The following is a 21,042-nucleotide window of genomic DNA, read 5'->3' as shown; positions in this document are numbered from 1 at the left end:
TAGCCAATGACGCCTCTGTGTGGTCATGGCCTTCTCCTGAGAATTCTGGGAAATCCGGGATTTCCTCCTCGGAGGGGAGAAAGAGCCTCTCTCTGCTCACCCCCTTGGAGTGACAAGACTCACGCCCTGAGATGCTGCTCTACTGACAAGGTACATGACACTATGTCCTGGGAGCTGGAGAAGCCACATGGACCTAACCTGATGCAACCAGACCTCTGGAGACAGAGAAGCCATGTAGGTAGACCCTACCAGCGCTGAGATGCTTACACTACCACTGGATCCAGAAGACTTCCAACCCACTGGCCTGTGATCTTCCTGCATTCAATGTCATTGAATGTGTTTTGTTGAGTCTGAAGAGGACTTTATAGATTGGTATCAGACATATGGGCTAATATCTGGCCTGGGCTGGGAAGTTTTCTCAATATTTAATTGCTCTTGTGTATAATCCTCTGTCTTATTCACATATGAGTCTCTATGAATTTGTTTCTCTAGTCTACCCAGACTAACACAATTTAAATAATTTCAGATTCTCTGTAGGGAAGAAACTTAATTTGAGAAATTAATTCATATACTCATGAATTAAAACATTAAAGATATTGCAGGCACCAATAGCTTTGATATGTTGAGAATTTCACACTTTTTCTTACATTTTGTTTGAAAAGGAATACCTTAAGCTTTTGAAGAAGGCGTTTTACTTCCATTTGTAGAGCCTTTGTAGCTGTTTGAGCTACTAATGTCTTCCGGTTCTCAATAGCCAACTGCCGATTAAAGGCTTTCTTATTCAACCTCAGTTGTTTTTCCAAGTTCTGAAAACAGCATATATTTCAACTATTCTGTATCCAATTTAGTATTATTTAAAACTTCTATTATCATGGAAATAACTATATTTATAAAAAGTGAACAATTTCTAACTATTTTTAGTATAATGCCTTGTACAGAAAACATATATTTGATTCACGTTATGACCAATAAACCAATAAATAAATAAAATAGAAAGCTAAAGGAAGATAAAAGATTGCAGTCTTCAGTATGGATTGCAACTCAATGTAAAGGGAATAAAAACCCTCTAAATTCGACCAGTAGGTAAAATCATCTTAAGTAGAGTAAAATTGTCAAGGATTTTTTCTTGCTTGGATTCGCAATCAGTGCTCATAGAAACAACAGTTACCAATCAAATGACACAATTCACGGGGTAAATAAGCTGCACAAGACCTCTTTAAAGTGTTGGAAAGTAAAGACTGAGGTGTGCCTGACGCAAGCCATGTTATTTTCAGTCACCTCATATGCATGTGAAAGATAGATACCGAATAAAGGAAAATGGATGCATTTGAATTATGGTAGTGTAAAACAAGGAGAATGAAAGTAAAATGGACTGTCAGAAAAACAAGTACATCTGGCTTGGAAGCATAGCCATTGTACTTCTTAGACGTGAGGATGGCGAGACTTTGTCTCATGTACTTTGGGCATGTTATCAAGAGAGATCAGTCTCTGGAAAAGTACATTATGCTTGAGCAGAAAAAAGGATGAAGACACTTAATGAGATGGATTGTTATAGTGGTTGCAATAATGGGCTCAAACATAAAAATTGTGATTATAATGTGAGCAGAAAGAGACAGTGGGTGGTGTGAGATGTGAAAAAAAATTATAATTTGTCAGGGTCCATGAGTGTGGGAGGATTAGGAAGGGAGGGAAAAAAGAGGAGCTGATACCAAGGGCTCAAACAGAAAGAAAATATTTTTGAAACGATGAAGACAGCATATGTACATATATGTTTGATACAATTGATGTATGGATTGTTACAAGAGCTGTAAGAGCTCCCCCCACCCCACCAACTGATTTATACTAAAAAAAAAAAAAAGTGAGTATGTGGCAGGACCAGGTAGTGTTTCATTCTGTTGTACGTGAGGCTGCTGAGTCAGAAGTGACATGAGGACACCTAACAAGTACCATAATCATCTTGTTTTCTGGAGCCAAGAGGACTTGAAGCACTTTCTGATTAAGACCAAAGAATATAGTATGTACTGAAGTTCATGCTGAACTTGGACCTGCAAAAAACGTCATGCTAAATGGCAAAGAAATAAAAGTTGTCTAATATTTGATTCTGTTTGGTTCAACAGTCAGGGCCCCTGGAAATTAATTAATGGTGCATTGCATGGGGGAAAATTTGCTGAACAAGGCAACTTTCTTTCTCTTTTAACAGTTTCATTGGCACTTTGCCCACATATTACATAATTCAATAGTTCAATCATATCAAGAGGAGTTGCACAATCCTTACCACAATCAACTTTAGAATATTTTCTTCTTCCATGTACTTATTGTTCTTCATGTGACTATTTTTGTCAATATTGGCAAAAATATACACAAACACTTCAATTAAATAACTTCTACATGTATAATTCAGTGCTATTGATTATACTCTTCATGTTGTACGAAAGACAATTTTCAATGTTAAGAAGATGTCAATTTAAGGACTTAGGTGCACCTGATCTGAGCCATGGTGTGTGTGTGTGTATATGTATACAAATCATTTTATTGAGGGCTCTTACAGCTCTTATAACAATCCATAAATCCATGGGTCAAGCACATTTGTACATGTTTCCATCATCCTTTTAAAAAATTTTCTACTTGAGCCCTTGGTATCTATCAGCTTCTCATCCCCCCCTCATGATCCCTTGATAAATGATTTTTATATATTGTACTGTTTGTTGTCTCTCTTCTCCCATGTTTCTGTTGTCACCCTGGGTGAGTGGGGTGTGTATTTATGTATTGATCATTGTGATAGGTTCCCCTTTCTCTATCTTCCCCCTACCTTCATGGTATTGTGATTCCCATTATTGTTCCCGAGCAATTTATTTGTCCTGGATTCCATATGTTGAGAGTTTTTTTTTTTTTTAAGCAAAAGGAAAGAAATTTATTGGAGCCCATACGGGAAACCCTGGTGGGGGGGGCAGCATACCCTACTGTGTAGGCATGCCCAGCAAAGAGTCATACCATTCACTGAACCCCTGTGTCCCAGAGGGACTCCCCTTGAGCCAAGCCCCAAAGTCCCAGGACTGGCTGGGGGTGGGGAATGTTGAGAGTTCTTATCTGGATCAGTGTACATGATCTGGTCTAGCTGGATTTGTGTGGTAGAACTGGGGTCAGGATAGTGGTGGGGAAGAAGCATTAAAGAACTAGAGGAATGTTGTATCCCGGCTGCCTTGCCCGCCCCTTCTGACCATTCTGTGAGGAGATGGACAACTGTTTACAAATGGACTTTGGGTCTCCACTCCACACCCCTCCCCCACTCACATTGATATGATTGTTTGGGGTCTTCTGATGCCTGATACTTGATCCTGTGGACACCTCATGATCACACAGGCTGGTGTGCTTCTTCCATGGGGGCTTTGTTCTTTCCCAGCTAGAGGGCCGCTTTTGTTTCTTCAAGCCTTTAAGACCCTAGATGCTGTATCTTTCTTTACCATATATGCTTATGAACCCACTTTTTCTTCAGTGATCGTGCCAGGAAGGTGAGCATCACAGAATGCCAGGTTATTAGGACAAAACGTTCTTGCACTGAGGGAGTACTTGAGTAGAGGCCCAATGTCCATCTGTTACCTTAATACTTAACATATAAATATATGTACATAGATCTGTGTCCCTATCATTATATAAAATATATGTACATATGTACGTGCCTGTATTTATGCTTCTGTAAATGTCCTTTGCCTCCCAATTATTTCCTCTATTTCCTTTTACTTTTCTCTTGTCTCACTATCATGTTCGACCTTCATTTGGCTTTTAGTAATTCCTTTCGCCTACATTGCACTTGATCAAGCCCCAGAGCCATTGTATTTTCAATTTCCTCAGATGCAAATAAAAGCAGAACAAAGATAGAGGAAGACTAAAAAAACGGACACATTTGAAATGTGGTGCTTGCACAGAATATTACATATACACGGTAAACTGCCAGAAGAACAAAAAAGATCTGCTTTGGAGGAAGAACATGTACAGTCAGAGTGGTTCTTAGAAGGATGCTGAGACCTTGACTCATTTACTTACTTTGAACACGCTATCTGGAGGGACCAATCCTTGGAAATAGATGGCCAGTGAAAAAGAGAGAGACCTCAATGAGAGATTGACGCAGTGGTTTCAACAATGGGTTCAAATATAGCAACAACTGTGAGGATGGTGCAAGATGAGACAGTATTTCATTTTGCTTTGCACAAATAAGGCCACTAGGATTCAGAGCTGACTCAAAGGGACACAACACCTATATGGTTGGGCTCACAAAAAAATGTTTCTCCCTTCCTCCTCCCTCCCTGACATCAAATTTCCTACAGCCAAATAGTTTTTCTATACTACCAAGTCTTTTGATATATTTGGTGCTGTCTAGTCAGTTTGACACCACAGCGACCCCATGTACAAAAGAACAAAGAAACATGGCCCTATCCTGTACCATCCTGATAATCATTGCTATGCTTCAGCTGATTATTTTAGCTATTGTGCCCGTCTATCTTGTTGAGGCTTTTTTCCTTTTGCTGGCCCTTTACTAAGCACGGTGTCTTTCTCCGGGGACTGGTCTCTTCTGATGACATGAACAAAATACATGAGATGGAGTCTGGTTATACTCATTTCTACAGCATTCTGGCTGTATTTCTTCCAAGACAGACTTGTTTGTTCTTCTGGCATTTCAAGGCAGATTAAATATTCTTCACCAACCCCACAATTTCAAAGCATTAATTCTTCTTAGATCATTCTTATTCATTGTCCATTTTCCACATGCATATGGGGTGATTGAAAATATATCTTTGGTCAGGCACATCTTAAATCTTCAGAATGACATCTTTGCTTTTAAACACTTTAAAGTTGATTTTTGCAGCCAGTTTCCCCACTGCAATATGTTGTTTGATTTCTTGACTGCTGCACTCATGGGTGTTGAATGTGGACCCAAGAAAAATGAAATCCTTGACAATTTCAACCCCTTTCCCATTTATGGTGATGTTGCTTTTGGGACAAGGTGCAATCCATATTGAATGGTGTCTTTGATCTTTCTTAATAAATGCTTCAATCGCCTTCACTTTCAGTAAGCAAGGTTGTGTCATCTGCACATTCAAAGTTGATAATGAGTCTTCCAATCTTGACAAGTTCTGCATTTTTTCGGTGATTTGCTCAACATTCAGATTGAATAAGTATGATAAAAAGCTACCGTCATGAAGCATGCCTTTTCTGATTTTAAATCACACAGCAGTATCTCCTTGTTCAGCTTAAGACTAAATCTTTCTGGAACAGATGGCCTCATCTTTCCCCAGAAGAATGGATGGTGGGTTTGAACTACTGGTGTTGTGGTTAGCAGTACAGAGCTTACATGACGAGGGCTACGTGCAAGAACATTATTAGCTCGGAAAAATTCCTAATCTAATATTCTAAAAATGTGCGTGTTGTAATAATTAGCAGAATTTATGAGGGAGAATGAAAGAAAAGGAGCTGAACAGGTACACCAGTTAGGTATAAGGGAAGTATTTTTTTTTAATCAACAAACAGTTGGAGGTAGATGGGTAATTTCTAGACCTGGCACAACACAACACAACCTTTTTTTGCACATGAAAAACTCCCATGAAGGGCAAAGAATGTACAGATGTGCTTTATACAATTGATGTATATATATGTATGGATTGTGATAAGAGTTGTATGAGTCCCTAATAAAATGTTAAAAAAAAAAAGAAAAACTCCCATAAAACGTGTAACTGAGCCAGCTTCGAAATGATCATTTCCAGATAAATTAGCCTAGTCATAGAATGAAAGGTTCCCTGGTGGCTTAGTGAGTTCCGGGAGGTCAGTGGTTCGAACTCACCAGCTGTGGTTCCTGTGCCTTGTGAAGACTGAAAGTTTTGGAAACCCAAAGGGGCAGGACACTCTGTTCCATAGGGTGGCTGTAAGTTAAAATCAAATTGATGGCAGAGGGAGCGGGAGTCACAGAATGAGTCGTTGCTCACTATCACCACAAAGCCTTTCCAGTTTGGTCCTTTCTCTATTTCCCCTCTGAGGCGCTCTGCTGGGATAGTGGGTTACAGGTTACAAGGTGGACCATTCAATAACACCAGCCACTCTATGGGAGAAAGGTGGAGGTTTCTACTCCCTCCTTTTTAAAGATTCACAGCGCAGAAACCCCCGGGGGCAGTCTGCCCTCCTCTCTAGGGCAGCTAAGAGTCAGAATCGACTCGAGGATTGAGTTTGGTTTGGACCCTCAGCCCCTAAGTTTATTTGGCGAGGCCTCTGGCACGGCAGTTTGTAATGCTGGTTTGGGAGGGCGAGTATGAGTCCTGGGCACGCCCTTCTTTGTGACTTGGGGCACCTCAACTGTGCCAAGCCTCTGGAATACACACCTGTATTTTTTTGTCATTTGCTTCCAATTTTGTTGTAAGAACAGTTAACTTTTGAGTAAGTTCTTCCCTCTCTGCCAGATTTTTATCTTCAGAAAGTTTCTGCAGTGCCTGCAAGGCATCCTTCGTCCTCAATAGCTCACTGTCGGCTTCTCGAAGCTTCCGAGACACCATTCTTTCCTTTTCCTGGGATTTCCTAAGTAGCTGCCTTAGATTTTTCACTTCATTCTGATGTTTAATTATAATCTGAGGGAGATTATTCTGTGAATTCTCATATTTTCCTATAGCTTTTAAGTGCCTAAACTGAAGTTGTTTCAAAAATTGGTTTTCTATGACGGTTGCTTCCAATTTACGATGTAGATCGGCTAAATCATTTTTTAGTTCTTTAATCTTACAGAGCCTTGCCGACAATATGCGATGAGCCATAACATCTCTTCTTTGGATAACTGTATTGGTTTGAGCATTTAAAAAAGATGTATTCCAATTTGGCTTTTTTCCAGATGATACTTCCTTAGGACCTGTGTAAGCAGATAATCCAGTTTGTTACTAGTAATAGACAGAGCTATCTATGCACACGTTTGACTCCATCCCCACCTCCATTCACACATCTACATATACCACTTTGATTTCAAAAGATTGTCTTTGCCAATATGCCTCACCAGACTTGGCGACCATCTTCTTTGGATGTTGAGACAAATTTTTACATTTTGTCTGTGCTTCAAACTTTGGTTCTTCAGCTGAGATGAAAGGCAAGAATCCACTGAAATCCAGGTATTTTGATCCTTGGTACAAAGGCCACCTAGGAGCTAAAAATGGAAATGACTTCAATGGTGGCTCTATGAGGGTAAGCCCTGAAAGAAGCCATACAAATCTAACCACTGTCACTGAGTCAATTCTAACTCATTCATAGTGCCCCTTTAGGTTTCCAAAATTGTAAGCCTGAATGGTAGCAAAAGCCTCATCTTTTTCCCATAAGTTAGCTGGTGGCTCCGAACTGTTGACCTTGTGGTTAGCAGTCCAATGCGTAACCCACTACTCCACTAGTACCTCCTTCCATCCCTCTAAGAAGGATTCCACCCTCATGCCCCCTTGATAAATTATAAATTATTTTATTCATTTTGGGGGGCTCATACAGCTCTTATCACAATCCATCCATCCATCGTGTCAAGCCCATTTGACATTTGTTGCCATCATCATTCTCGAAACATTTTCTTTTCACTTGAGTCCTTGGTATCAGCTCATTTCCCTCCCTCCCTCATGAACCCTTGATAATTTATAAAGTATTATTTTCTTCATGTCTTACACTGACCGCTGTCTCCCTTCACCCACTTTTCTGTTTTTCCACTGGGGGAGGGGTGGGTAGGGGAGGCTATGTCTCCATTATTGCAGTTGGTTCTCCCTCCTCTCCTTCTCTCCTCACCTTCCCCCTACGTTCCTGGTATCCCTACTCCCACTTCTGTTCCTGAGGGGTTTATCTGTCCTGGATTCCAGGTGTTGTGAGCTCTTATCTGTACCTTTGGACATTCTCTGATCTAGCCGGCCAAAAAAGGCAGGACTGGGATCATGATAGTTTGGGGTGAGAAAGCGTTAAGGAACCAGAGGAATATTATATGTTTCATCAGTGCTATACTGCTTCCTGGTTGACTCATCCTTACTTGTGGCCCTTCTATAATGGGATATCCCATTGTCTACAGATGGGTTTTGGGTCTCTGCTCCAACTCATCTAATTCTCAATAATACGTGGTTTTTTGTTTGTTTGTTTATTTTGGGTCTTTTGATTCCTGTTACCTGATCCCATGGACACCTCATGATTCCACAGGTTGGTTGGTGTGCTTATTCCATATGAGCTTGTTACTTCTCTGCTAGATGGCTGCTTGTTTAACTTCAAGCTTTTAAGACCCCTGATGCTGTATCTTTTGATAGCTGGGCACCATCAGCTTTCTTCACCACATTTGCTTGTGTATCCATTTTGTCGTCAGCGATTGTGCCGGGAGGGTGTGCATCAGAGAATGTCAGGTTATTAGAACAAAGTGTTCTTGCATTTAGGTAGAGCTTGAGCAGAGGCCCAAAATCTGTGCACTACCTCAATGTATTGCCGTATAAATATATGTACATATGCCAATACCTCTATTTTTATGACTTGCATATTTATGATATAAAACAAAATAAAAATGATTATCAATCACTTCAAATAGTATTCAACAACAAAAAATGTCATCATGACCAGAAATTTGATTTGTTTGGGAAATCGTGCTTACCTCTGGGTTGCGAGAGTCTAGAAACATGTTTTTTCTTCTCCTTCTGTTCTTTTACCACAGGCTGTTCTAGGTAATTTCTATTAACAGCTGTTTCTGAACAGTCCGAGAGAAAGTCTTCTGAATAATCATAGTGAGAACTTGAATTTCTACTGGAACACTGAGACTGACTATAATCAACACTTTTCTCAGCAGTGTTAATGTTCCTGGGAAAATCATCCAGGCCTAGGCTCCTCTTGCATTCTGCAGATTTCCGATTGTGCTCTAACCCCACACTGGGAGAATGCTCCTCTAGATTTATTTTTGTTGTAGCAATCAAAGACATAGTAAACAAACCTAATAGAAGAAAATATTTTAGGATGTATACATATTGGCATTAAAATGAACCTGTGCTTTATCATATTTCTAAACCCATAAATAGATCATTAGGAATGTGAAATAATACATTAAAAGTTTGTGGTTTGGTTGAGAGTTTACAAAACAAATTACTGTTCTATTAAACAATTTATACATACTTTTTTGGGGGTTGTTTTTTGTAATTTTCCTCAATGTAACAGCATTCTTCCTACTTCCTCCTTAGAGTACCTCTCTGGTTTCTGAGATTTGTTTTGGGGCAAATGCTGCCCTTTTGATCCTATGTAATTGATTGTGCTGTGGAGTATGTTCTTCATGACTATAAATGTTCACTTTGTAGGAATGTCTGCTGTTTGGCTGAACCAAACAAAACACACAGATGTATATTCAGACAAATCCTTTTCTAGACATAAATATGCTCATGGATATATTCTCATTTGACTTCTCATACCTGTTTAGCTTGAGTGTCTGCCTCTGTACTTTAGCTTGAGCATCTACTTATGTACCTATGTATGCAATGCTTAACAATGATTGTTTATTACTGCTACTGTAGGATTGTTTGACTTATTTTTGCTGTAACTCCCTTGCACTTCCTAGTGTCTTTGTTTGCCTTGGTCGTATTATAATGACGCACCTTGCCTTTCCCATTTCCCAAGTTAATAAATGTCTAGTTTCTCGTTTGTGATTCACCCTCCTCTACCCTCCTGTTTCTGTAAACCACCTAAGAAAGTTTACTTTTGTGTGTAAACATTTTCTCAACTTTTTATAAGAGTAGTCTCATAAACTATTTATCCTTTGTGATCAATTTATTTCACTCCGCATAATGTCTTCCAGGCTCATTCATGTATGAGGTGCTTCTCAGACCATTCTTATTCTTTCACAACACACTATTTTAAAGCATTTCTAAAAACAAAAAAACAAAACATCAGTTCTCTTTTTACATTGAATATAAGACCCCTGTGGTTCAACTTTGGGGAGATAATATCCACAGGTCATGTCAAGTGAAAGCTTAGCAGTTAACAACAGTGACAACAACATAGGAAGTGATGAATTACATTTTTATTCTTTAAAGCTTGTTATTTGCTGGAATTTTTTGAAACTTGGTTAGAACTAAAAAAAAAAAAAAGAAAATGACAGAACTTGGTAATTTTGGATACCTAGTATGTTATACAAGACTTGTAAACTTAGACATAGTTGTATATATGCACAGACTTTCATTCATTTAAGATGGAAACATGTACTTTTGAGATTAAACATAAAGGAAATATAATTAATTACTAGTTTTTCTAGAACACTTGTTCTAAAATTAAAATTAATTATTTATATTATATTCATAAAATTTTCCTTCGTTTCTATAATGCATTTAGACAATTATTAATATAACTTCCCTGATTATATATTATAACCTGGTAGCAGAAGAAGAAATTCAGAAAAATTTGTCTGCTTGGCATGGGATAATCTTTCGGGGGTTGGGACTTTTTGAAAACAATTTACCAAGTGTAAAACTTACATGGAGCTTTTAAATAAATAAAATAAAGACATGTCTTAGACTACACAAAAACTTTCACAAATCACAAGTTTGAAAAAAATTAACTTGATTTAATTACTACAAATTTAATTATTCAATATGAAAAATCAAATTCTTATCTGGGAACAAAAAGTATGAAAGTTTTCAAAGTACTATGGTAAAAAGCTAACAATGAAACTTGGTGGTGTGATCCTAGTTAAAAACCATTGTAAGCATAGACCATAAGTGAAAAAAAATTAATTAAGGACCTACACAGAGTCACACTTCTTGAACTTCGGATTCACTTAATTTTTATGAAGTCCTACTTAGAGGACTTTAAACACAATGTTATTGTTGTTGAGAACTGCCCAGTTGGTTCCAAGTCATAGCGACCCAATGTACACAGATCAAAACCCTGCTGGGGCCAGCATCATTTTCGCAATCTTCCTGTGTTTCAGCTATTGTTGCAGTTGCTATTTTGATTCATTATCTTGAACAGTAAGAATTTTCACTTCAGTTCAATGAACTACTCCCAAAGACAACTTTGACAGGTTGCTTTCACGTTTTATTTAACTTACTATTTTATTTAACTAACGTAATTTCTTAGTTTGTTTCTCCTAGTGTCTTGTGTATGAGTCAATGAAAAAAAGTATATACTTCTACTGTTTTATTTTTATACAATTGTCTTGGTATTGGGAATAAATAGTAGTATGAAACTGTGGACTGCAGTGAATAATGTTTCTCTGTGTGACAAACAGGTACCCTGGTAGTGAAGAGGTTACACCTTGGGCTGCAATCTGCAAGGTCAGCAGTTCAAAACCACCATCTTTTCTTTAGGAGAAAGATGGAGGTTTCTACTTCTGTAGAGTTACAGTCTCAGAAACTCATAGGGACAGTTCTACCCTGTCCTGTAAGGTCACTCTGAGTTGACATCGACTTGATGGCAGTGAGTTGAGTTTCTGGTGTGACAAACAAGGCTAGATGTGAATGTGTCTCTTATTGGCTACATAGACTCTCTCCTATATATGCTCCCTATGTCTGCATTAATAGATCTAGTATACCATCCTGATTTAAAGATTACTTTGTGGGAGAGATTGGAAGGCCATAGTTAAACACACAATTGCCTTAGAATGAACGAGTTTCATGTGGAAGTTCTCCTCCAGATGAACAATGAGTCTAGCTCTAAGATGGCTACTAGAAGAAACAACCCTGAACACAGCTTTTATCCTGATTTCAATGTACATGCGGCCTTGATAAGGTCTCTCAGTTGTCTAAAGTGAGAATTTTAAATGAAAGGAATGGGAATTCAAATACAAGAAGGATCTCAAATGTATATTTATCAGTAAAATTAACTTTAGTTAAAACAGAATGTTTTGAATGTATCTCTAATGCTACTGGGTTAAGGCACAATAACATCACTAGAAATCTCTTTTTATGTCAGCCTACCTTAGATCAAAACAAACGAATTCATGTCCTGGGTCTTTAGAAGGATTCTTTTTTTCATCTAATGTTCTCAATGTTCCTGTTTCATCAAGAAAACAAAAAAGAAGTGAATTGGCAACAAATCCTTCCCACCAGAAATCTAAAATCACTCTATTGTTTTGGAGTATCATGGAGTTGACTCCAAACCATAGCAACCCCATGTAACAGGGTGGAACGGTCCCATTCGGTGTTCTTGGGCATAAGGTTGACAGAAGCAGACCAGCAGGTCTTTCTTCTGCATGGCCACTGGTGTGTTTGTTTAGTAGCCAGGCTTTTGTGCCACCAGTGCTCTGTCACTCTTTCTACTGAGTCCCCTTCCCCTTCAACCTGCTTTTGCCTCTGTTTGCATCCACTCAACTCTCCAGTATTCTCTCTTGATGAAAAATAGCAGGTAGTCCATACTCTTCCAGAACAAGGAGTCTTAACTGATTTTATTAGTAATTTAGTGGTATAATTAATACTTAGTGCTTTCACTTTTAACAAACTGCCTTCCTGTCATCTACTCCAAAGAATTAAAATGCTCTGGTAGAACCGAGGAAGGCAATTCTCCAGCTCACTGACTTTGGACACATCATTAGAAAAGACTAATTACTAGAAAAGGTATCTAGTTTGATACACTAGCGGGTCAGTGAAAATGAAGAAAACTCCCGATGAGCTGTATTAATACAATAGCTCAACAACATACTTAAACATGACGATGGTAGAGGACTGGGCAGCATTTCATTCTTATGTATATAACGTTATTATGAGTCAGAGCCAATGTGACAGCGACTATCAACAACAACCCTAGCAACAAAGGAACCAGTCTCCAACAGCAGGTAAGTGATTATCCTTTTTTTGCAACTTTCAAGTTTCATATTTTCAAAATAAACCATCATATCTGTAAACAAAGGTAAATCATACTAAAGTAAAAATTGCTACAAGGCTTCTAGTTCATACATGCATGGATTTATTCCAACAAAATGGTTTAAACAACAACAGCACAAGGTCTAACCAAAACAGTGGCTTTTGAGGGGATCTGCTGGGCTACTTGAATTCAAGGTAGAGAGGCCAATTCAGAAGGTTATGTGACTTTTTTGAATCTCAATGGGGTAATTCTGATAGATTTTCTCAAAGGACACAAGATGATTATGGGGGCTTAATAGGAAGAAGTTTTAAGAAAAAGTTTTTACCACCATGACAATGCTCATTCTTTGAGGGTGGCAGGGTCTGCCTTACAATTTCATTGAGAGATCTTACCCATTTACCATATACTCCTAATATATCCCCATTCAGACTTTTTTGTTCCCAAACCTAAAGTACATTGAAAATGAATGACTTGAGTCTCCTGATGGCAAAACTGCCATTTTGATAAGGTGTAAATTGAAGAGCAGAGTTCTTTGCAAGAAATAGAAACACCACCTGGACATATCTTCTATATAAATATTTAGACATGATCACACAACTCTTTTTAATATATTGAAGCCATTCAATTGTATGGTACATGAATTATTGTCAACAATACTTAAAATGTGAAGCTATTGCTATGGACACATAAGTATTTATACATTTTTATAAATAATTTTATTGAGGGCTCTTATAACTCTTCTAACAAACCATATATCAATTGTATCAAGCACATTTGTACCTATGTTTTCATCATCATTTTCAAAACATAGTAATTTATAATTTATCAAGGGGTCATGAGGGCGGAAGGATGGGAGAGGGAGGAAAAAAGAGAAGCTGTTTTGGAGCTCAAGTAGAATGCAAATGTTTCGAAAATGACAAATAAGTACTTAGACTAACATGGAAGATACGTCAAGAATAATAGCTTCACATTTAATAATTTTTATTGACATATAATTCATGTACCATACAATTAAATGGTTTGGATATATTTTAAGAAGTTGTTCAATCATCACCACAATCAACTGTAGAACATTTTCTTTATTTTTATACTCACTGTTATTAGATCTCCATTTTTTCCAACCTCTCCTGTCAAGATGCCAGTAAACTATTAATCTAGTTACACTCTCTATAGATTTATCTAGCCTGGCTTTCATATAAAGAAAATCAGTGAAAAAAACCCCAAACTTCCAACAATAAATAGCAAAACACAGAAAAACCTCAAAGCATAAAATAATAAAAAACTAGAACAAATTAAAATGGGTCAAAAGTAAAAACAAATGATAAACAAAAATAAAAACAAATGATAAGGTGTTAAGTTTTAACCTATGTTTTTATGAATTCACTTTCTGATGCACTTTGTCGGAGGGAAAAGCTATTCACACCGATCAATGGCCTGAGGGAATTCAAAGGAGGCTGAATCCTGTGGAGGGTTTACTAATGGATTTTAGGCTTTCACCATCTTCTTGAGCCTTCTGTAAACCTGGTGCTCAGAATATAACTTTAATAGAATTCCCTCCTCTGCTCTTGGACTTTATTATTTATAGTCTTTGGATCACATGCTTCACTTAGATGGTTGGTTGCTTTAAGAGAATAGCGTCACATTTTTATATTATTGTTTAATAATGGGGTCGATCACTCTGTAGTGTTACTTTTTGAATTACCGTTGTACAAACCCCAAACAAAGAATCTATGTTTCCAGATGCATTCAACCATGTAGCAATGGGCAGAAATAGAGAACTTCTCCATCTATATCAAGAGACATACATGTTGCTGTAAGACTATTATTCTGCTATAATCCTCTTATGTCCTTGTCTCCAGCAGCTGTTCCTCTTCACCATCAGTTTCTCATGAGTTTAGCACCTAACTTCTTCTTCACTCATCTTATAAAACAAAGAACTGTAAAATTATTTATTTATTTTAATTATTTCCGACACTACCTGAAATTGTTATAATATTCCCTGCTAATGACCTATGAAAACTGTTTCTCTTGTCTACCTCAAAACATTCCTTCAAAGATCTCTCATACTAGCAGTTTTGGATAAATTAATCATTGCTCTGGTAGATTTTCTACCATATTAGAAAACAGAATTGCCTTTGTTCTAGATTGTCAGATATACTTTTATATTCAGGTACATTGCAATACACTTTCTTTTCATGTATGGACTAAGGTTCTATGCAAAAATTGGAATTATGTTGAAATGAAGGTTTACCACAATAGATCACAAAATAGAGGCTGGCTACATCATTACATATCTGTCAAATTACATGATTACATATCTGTCAAATTACATAATTATATAACTGACAAATACATCATTACAAAGCTACCACATTCTATCATTACATAACTGACAAATTATTGAGAGTTCTGGCCCAGTCAAGTTGACACATAGCCTTAACCCTCATAGCCAGTGCTACTCTTGCTCCATTTTCTGACAGCTTTCTCCTTAAGACCAATCTGCTATACTTTAATATTGATGTGAAATAGCTCCATGTAGTTATTGGTTTAACAATTGTGGCTTTGTATATCCATCTCTCAAATATATGGAACCAATTCAAGAGTGTTCTTTGTGCAGCACTGACAAATTTTCCAACAGCTACAATAGAAATTTCCCAGAGTAAAAGGGTACATAGACAACGGGAAGGTAAAAGACTTAGGTTTGAACTTGGGTCCATTCTTTACTAAGTGATCTTGGCCATTTGTAAGCTATGAATAATGACACTGCTTTCATAAAGTAAGGGAGGAAATGAAAGTATGCTTGTGAGTATATCTGCTATGGTGTCTGTCATAGGATAAGCAGTCAACAAATGATGGTTTTATAATTTTGAAAAGTCACCTAGACAAGCATCAAGGCATGGTCAGGGCCTTGTGCGAGAGCATTGCAATTGGAGAGGCAGTCTACTTCCCCATCAACTATGTTACCAGGAACAACTGCTTAATCACTCCAATTTGAAGGAACACTTCTGGAAGGGACAGATAATGTCTTCCACTGATGCTACAAAAATATTCTAAAGTGCTTAAATAATGATAAAGGCCACCAGCAGCTACTGGATGCAAAGCACAAAGGTAGGAGTTTTCCATACATTAGATCACTTAATCATAGCAATAGCCCTGTGAGGCAGGTATTACTAACTTTATTTTATAGATGTGAATTGTAACTCAGAAATATAACTTGCCCAAGGTCACATAGTTAGGGCATGGCACAACTGAGTTCTGAACCTAGTTCTGTCTTCCTTCAATGTTATTTTCACTATAACATTCTGCCTGACCCCAAAGGGACATTTGACCTAACTAACTTACCACTGCAAAATTAAATGCTAAAATTCAACATCTGTGGTAAGTCTATGGCAATTACTTCTTTTTAAAAATCATCTTATTAGGGGCTTTTACAGCTCTTATAACAATCCATACATCAATTGTATCAAGGACATTTGTACATATATTACCATTACCATTTCGAAACATTTTCTTTCTACTTGAGCCCTTGGTATCAGCTCCTCTTTCCCCCCATTCTTCCCCCACCCTTCCACCCTTGTGAACCCTTGATAATTTATAAATTCTTTTCTTTTTTAAAAAATTATTTTTATTTTCTTATCTTACACTGTCCGTTGTCTCCCTTCACCCATGTTTCTGTTGTTCATCCCCCTGTTGGGAGGAAGGGGGTGAGTTAAATGTTGATAATTGCAATCAGTTTCCCTTTTCTTCCCCCACCTTCCTCCTACCCTCATGGCATCTCTAATCCCATTATTGTTCCTGAGGGGTTTATCTGTTCTGGATTCTGTGTGTCGCGATCTCTTGTCTGATCATACATGCTTCTTCCATGTGGGTTTTGCTGCTTCCCAGCTAGATCCAAGGCTGTAAATCTGTATGTAAGCAGAAAGCCTCCTTTTTAGCCCCTCAGAGCATCTGGTGGGTTCAAACTGCTGACCGTGTAATTAGCAGCACAACACAGAACCCAGAACAACACCAGGGCTCCACTTGAATCATTGTTGTTGTTCTTGTTAGGGGCCTTCATGTTGGTTCTTATCCATAATGACCCTGCGTACAACAGAATGAAACACTGTCAGGTCTTGCACCATCCTCACGTTCATTCCTATATTTGTGCCCATCATTGCAGCCACTTTATCAATCCATTCATCAAGGATTTTCCCATTTCTCACTGCCCCTATATTTTATCAAGCATGATGTCCTTATCCAGGGACTGGTCTCTGCTGATAGTATGTCCAAAGAACATAAGATGAAGTCTCACCATTTTCACTTCTAAGGAGCATTCTGATTGTACATCTTTCAAGACAGATTTGTTGGTTCTTTTGACAGTCTACGGTACTATCAATGCACCAACACTGCAATAAAAAGTATTGATTCTTCTTTGGTCTTCCTTATTCAGTGTCCAAATTTCACATGCATATGAGGCAATTGAAAACACCATGGCTTGGGTCAGGTGCGCCCTTGTCCTCCAAGGCACTTTTGCTTTTTAACACTTTAATGATGCCTTGTGCATGCAGCAGATATACTCAATGCAATTGTTTGTGGACCAAGCAAAAGGAAATCCTGGCCAACTTCAATATGTTCTCTGTTTCTCATGATATGTTTCTCCTATCTATTGGTCTAGTTGTGAGAATTTTGGTCTCCTCTATACTGAGTTGTAATCCATACTAAATGCTGAAATCCTTGATCTTCATCAGCAAGTGTTTCAAGTCCTCCTTACTTTCAGCAAGCAAGGTTGTGTCATCTGCATATCACAGGTTGTTAATAAGCCTTCCTTCATGTGATGCTGCATTCTTCTTCATAAAATCCAGTTTCTCTGATGGTTTCTCAGTATACGATTGAATAAATATGATCAGAGGATACAACTCTGATGCATAACTTTCTTGTTTTTTTTGGGGGGGTTGGTAATTATTTATTAAAAATATTTTATTAGGGACTCATACAATTCTTATCACAATCCATACATATACATACATCAATTGTATAAAGCACACCTGTACATTCTTTGCCCTAATAATTTTCAAAGCATTTGCTCTCCACTTAAGCCCTTTGCATCAAGTCCTCTTTTTCCCCCTGTCTCCCCACTCACCCCTCCCTCAGGAGTCCTTGATAATTTATACATTATTATTTTGTCATATCTTGCCCTATCCGGCGTCTCTCTTCACCCCATTTTCTGTTGTCCGTCCCCCAGGGAGGAGGTCACATGTAGATCCTTGTAATCGGTTCCTCCTTTCCAACCCACTCACCCTCTACTCTCCCAGTATCGCCCCTCACACCCCTGGTCCTGAAGGTATCACCCGCCCTGGATTACCTGTGCCTCCAGCTCCTATCTGCACCAGTGTACAGACTTGCAAAGTAGAATTTGGATCATGGGAGTGGGCGGGGGGTGGGGGAAGCATTTAGGAACTGGAGGAAAGCTATATTCTTCATCGGTGCTACGTCGCACCCTGACTGACTCATCTCCTCTAGACCCCTCTGTGAGGGGATCTCCAGTGGCCGGCAAATGGGCTTTGGGTCTCCACTCTGCACTTCCCCCTTCATTCACTATGGTAAGAACTTTCTTGGTTTTAAACCATGCAATATTTTCCTGATCTGTTCATACAACTTGATCCATATATAGGTTCAACATGAACATGATGAAGTGCTGTGGAATTCCCATTCTTCTCAGTGCCTACTATCCATAGTTTGCTATGGTCCACCCAGTTGATGCCTCTTCTGTAGCCATTCTGAATCAAGAGAGAAAGGAATATAAAAGAGGAATATTTTTTCTATTTATTAAAATAGTAAATAGATTTTGCTTCCAAGCGCTCCAGAATCACCAATCAATGTACAATGGATAACATCTTGAAAGTCAAATGTGTGAGATGGATCTCCTGCTGTGTACCAAAATACAAAAACCAATAGGAACACTAGAGAGCCAAACTCTCAGTAGAAGGTAGGTATTAATAGGAAAAAATTCTAAAATACCTCATTTTAATTCCTTTTCCATTAATATAATTCAGATTTTAAAAAGTGCAGCTAAGGAGAAAAAAAGACACAAGCAAACATATTTTTGGTATTGTCTGCTTTCAGCCAAGAACCATCTGACATCAGCAGTGATATTCCTTGTTCCATATTCCTTTCTGTATTCAGCCTGAATTTCTGACAGCTCCCTGTCAGTATGCTGCTACCACCACTGTTGAATTATCTTCAACAGCGGTGATATTAATGATATTGTTCTATAACTTGCACATTCTGTTGGGACACAATTCTTTGGAATGGGCACAGATATAGATCTCTTCCAGTCCATTAGCCAAGAGGCTGTCTTCCAAATGTCCTGGCATAGACCACTGAGTGCTTCCAGGGCTTCATCAGCTTGTTGAAACATTTCAGTTGATATTCTATCAGTTCACTTGTCTTACTTAGAATATATTTTACAATTTCTGGGGATTTTTTTTTTTTTTTGGCCAATGCCTTCAGTGCAGCTTGGACTTCCTCAGTACCCTTAGTTCTTGACTATATGCTACCTTTTGAAATGGTAGAATGTCAACTAGTTCTTTTTGTTACAGTGACTTAGTATATTTTTCATCTCATTTTAATGCTTTCTGCATTGTTCAATATTTTGTCCACTGAATCAATATTGAAATTCAAGGTTTGAATTATTTCTTTCAGTTTAAGATATGCTGAGTGTCTTTTGGGTTTTCTAACTCTAGGTCTTTGCATACTCATTGTAATATTTTACTTAGTCTTCTGGAACTGCCTTTTGAAATTCTCTCTTCAACTCTTTGGCTTCATCATTTCTTCCATTTGCCTTAGCTACTCTATGATCAAGACTAAGTTTCAGAGTCTCTTCTTGCATCAATTTGATTCTTTTATTTCTCTCCTGTAATTTAATTATATATGAGCAACTGATGGGTTTGTTCTATAGTCCGTCTCTGGTCTCATTTTACCTGCTGATATTGAGCAACTCCATCATGTCCTCCCACCAATGTAAGCAATTTGATTTCTGTGTATTCTATTTGGAGAAGCAACATACATAGACACCCTTTGTGCTGTTAAAAAAAAAGCTATTTGTGATGATTAAGTTGTTGGTCTTGCAAAATTCTGTCATGTGAATTCCAGCTTCATTTCTATTACAAAGACAATATTTTCCAACTACCATTCCTTTCTCGTTGTTTCCAAATTTTGCATTCCCATGGTCAATAACAAAATCCATTTTTTCTCTTAATGACTTGGCTTTTAAGACTGTTTCTGGCATTATTAGGGTCACTGATTCAGAAAATTGCACTGGGCAGACTGCATCAGCTGTAGTTTCTTAGGTAGAGTGTTTCACTCTATTTTGTCACACTCATTTATTAATTTTTCATCCTAGTTTTAAATATAAGATGAAGTCAGACCTGCAAACTTCAGGTAAGACAAAAAATAAAGGTAAGAACTATTTAGGTATAATACCTAAAACAATTAGGTATTAAGGGACTTACAAGGAAAACTTTATATGAACCCACAGTGGCTAACTGGTTTTACATTGAGCTGCCAATCATAAGGTCAGTAGTTTAAACTCACCAGTCACTCTGCAGCCTTTAAAAGATTTAGAGTTTTGGAAACCCAAAGCGGCATTTTTGTCCCATCGGTCAGAAGACTATGGGTTTTTCTTTTTGGTATGGGAGGCTGTCACTAGACACAGAGACTACAAGTTGGATACTGCAAAGCCAAACACAGCTTGAAAAGAGTGGAAAATGAAAACTGAAAAGGCACATATATGGAAGATGTGAGGGCACTTTGTGAGTATCAAAAATGTAAGACTGCAAAACAACTTGCATAAAATATTTTGAAGATCTAAATTTTTCTTCAAATTATGTAGTAAACATTTCAGAATACATTTCAATATATACAAATCAATAAATACTTTGCTAAATGTTTCAAAGGTGAGGTTGACTCTAAGCTTCTTTTAAAGAAAAACTCTAACTTAAGAGTTTCTGTGCACATGCGGAGAAATTGTGTCATCTTATAAGACGAACATTTTAATAAAGGTGTTTGAACTCTGACAGACCCATTTTGGTTTCATACATTTGAATTTCTATTTATTGGACCAAAAGTCACTACCTGCCCACTGATTATGACTCATAATGACCCTACAGGACAGGGTGGAATTCTTCTGTGGGTTTCTGAGGCTATAAATCTTGCTGGAGCCAAAAGTCTCATCTTTCTCTTGCAGAGCGGCTGCTG

The 21,042-nt window shown here is 37.9% G+C and overlaps 1 protein-coding gene across 1 annotated transcript in view; it reads right to left on the bottom strand.

Annotated features, from left to right (window-relative positions):
- LCA5L (lebercilin LCA5 like) overlaps positions 1 to 21,042 on the bottom strand; it is a 64,571-nt gene that overhangs the window by 25,736 nt on the left and 17,793 nt on the right. Inside the window, exons 2-6 of the mRNA XM_075542278.1 lie at positions 11,925 to 12,000; positions 8,621 to 8,953; positions 7,022 to 7,168; positions 6,366 to 6,880; positions 669 to 806 (exon numbers count right to left, since the gene is read on the bottom strand). Of these exons, the coding sequence (XP_075398393.1) occupies positions 669 to 806; positions 6,366 to 6,880; positions 7,022 to 7,168; positions 8,621 to 8,942 (1,122 nt within the window). The 5' untranslated portion in view covers positions 8,943 to 8,953; positions 11,925 to 12,000. The remainder of the gene's footprint in view (positions 1 to 668; positions 807 to 6,365; positions 6,881 to 7,021; positions 7,169 to 8,620; positions 8,954 to 11,924; positions 12,001 to 21,042) is intronic.

The sequence above is a fragment of the Tenrec ecaudatus genome, chromosome 2 (genome assembly GCF_050624435.1).
Source record: "Tenrec ecaudatus isolate mTenEca1 chromosome 2, mTenEca1.hap1, whole genome shotgun sequence".
In the NCBI taxonomy this organism is placed as follows: Eukaryota; Metazoa; Chordata; class Mammalia; order Afrosoricida; family Tenrecidae; genus Tenrec; species Tenrec ecaudatus.
The sequence above is the reverse complement of the archived record's forward strand: the minus strand, read 5'-3'. Positions and strand labels throughout refer to the sequence as shown.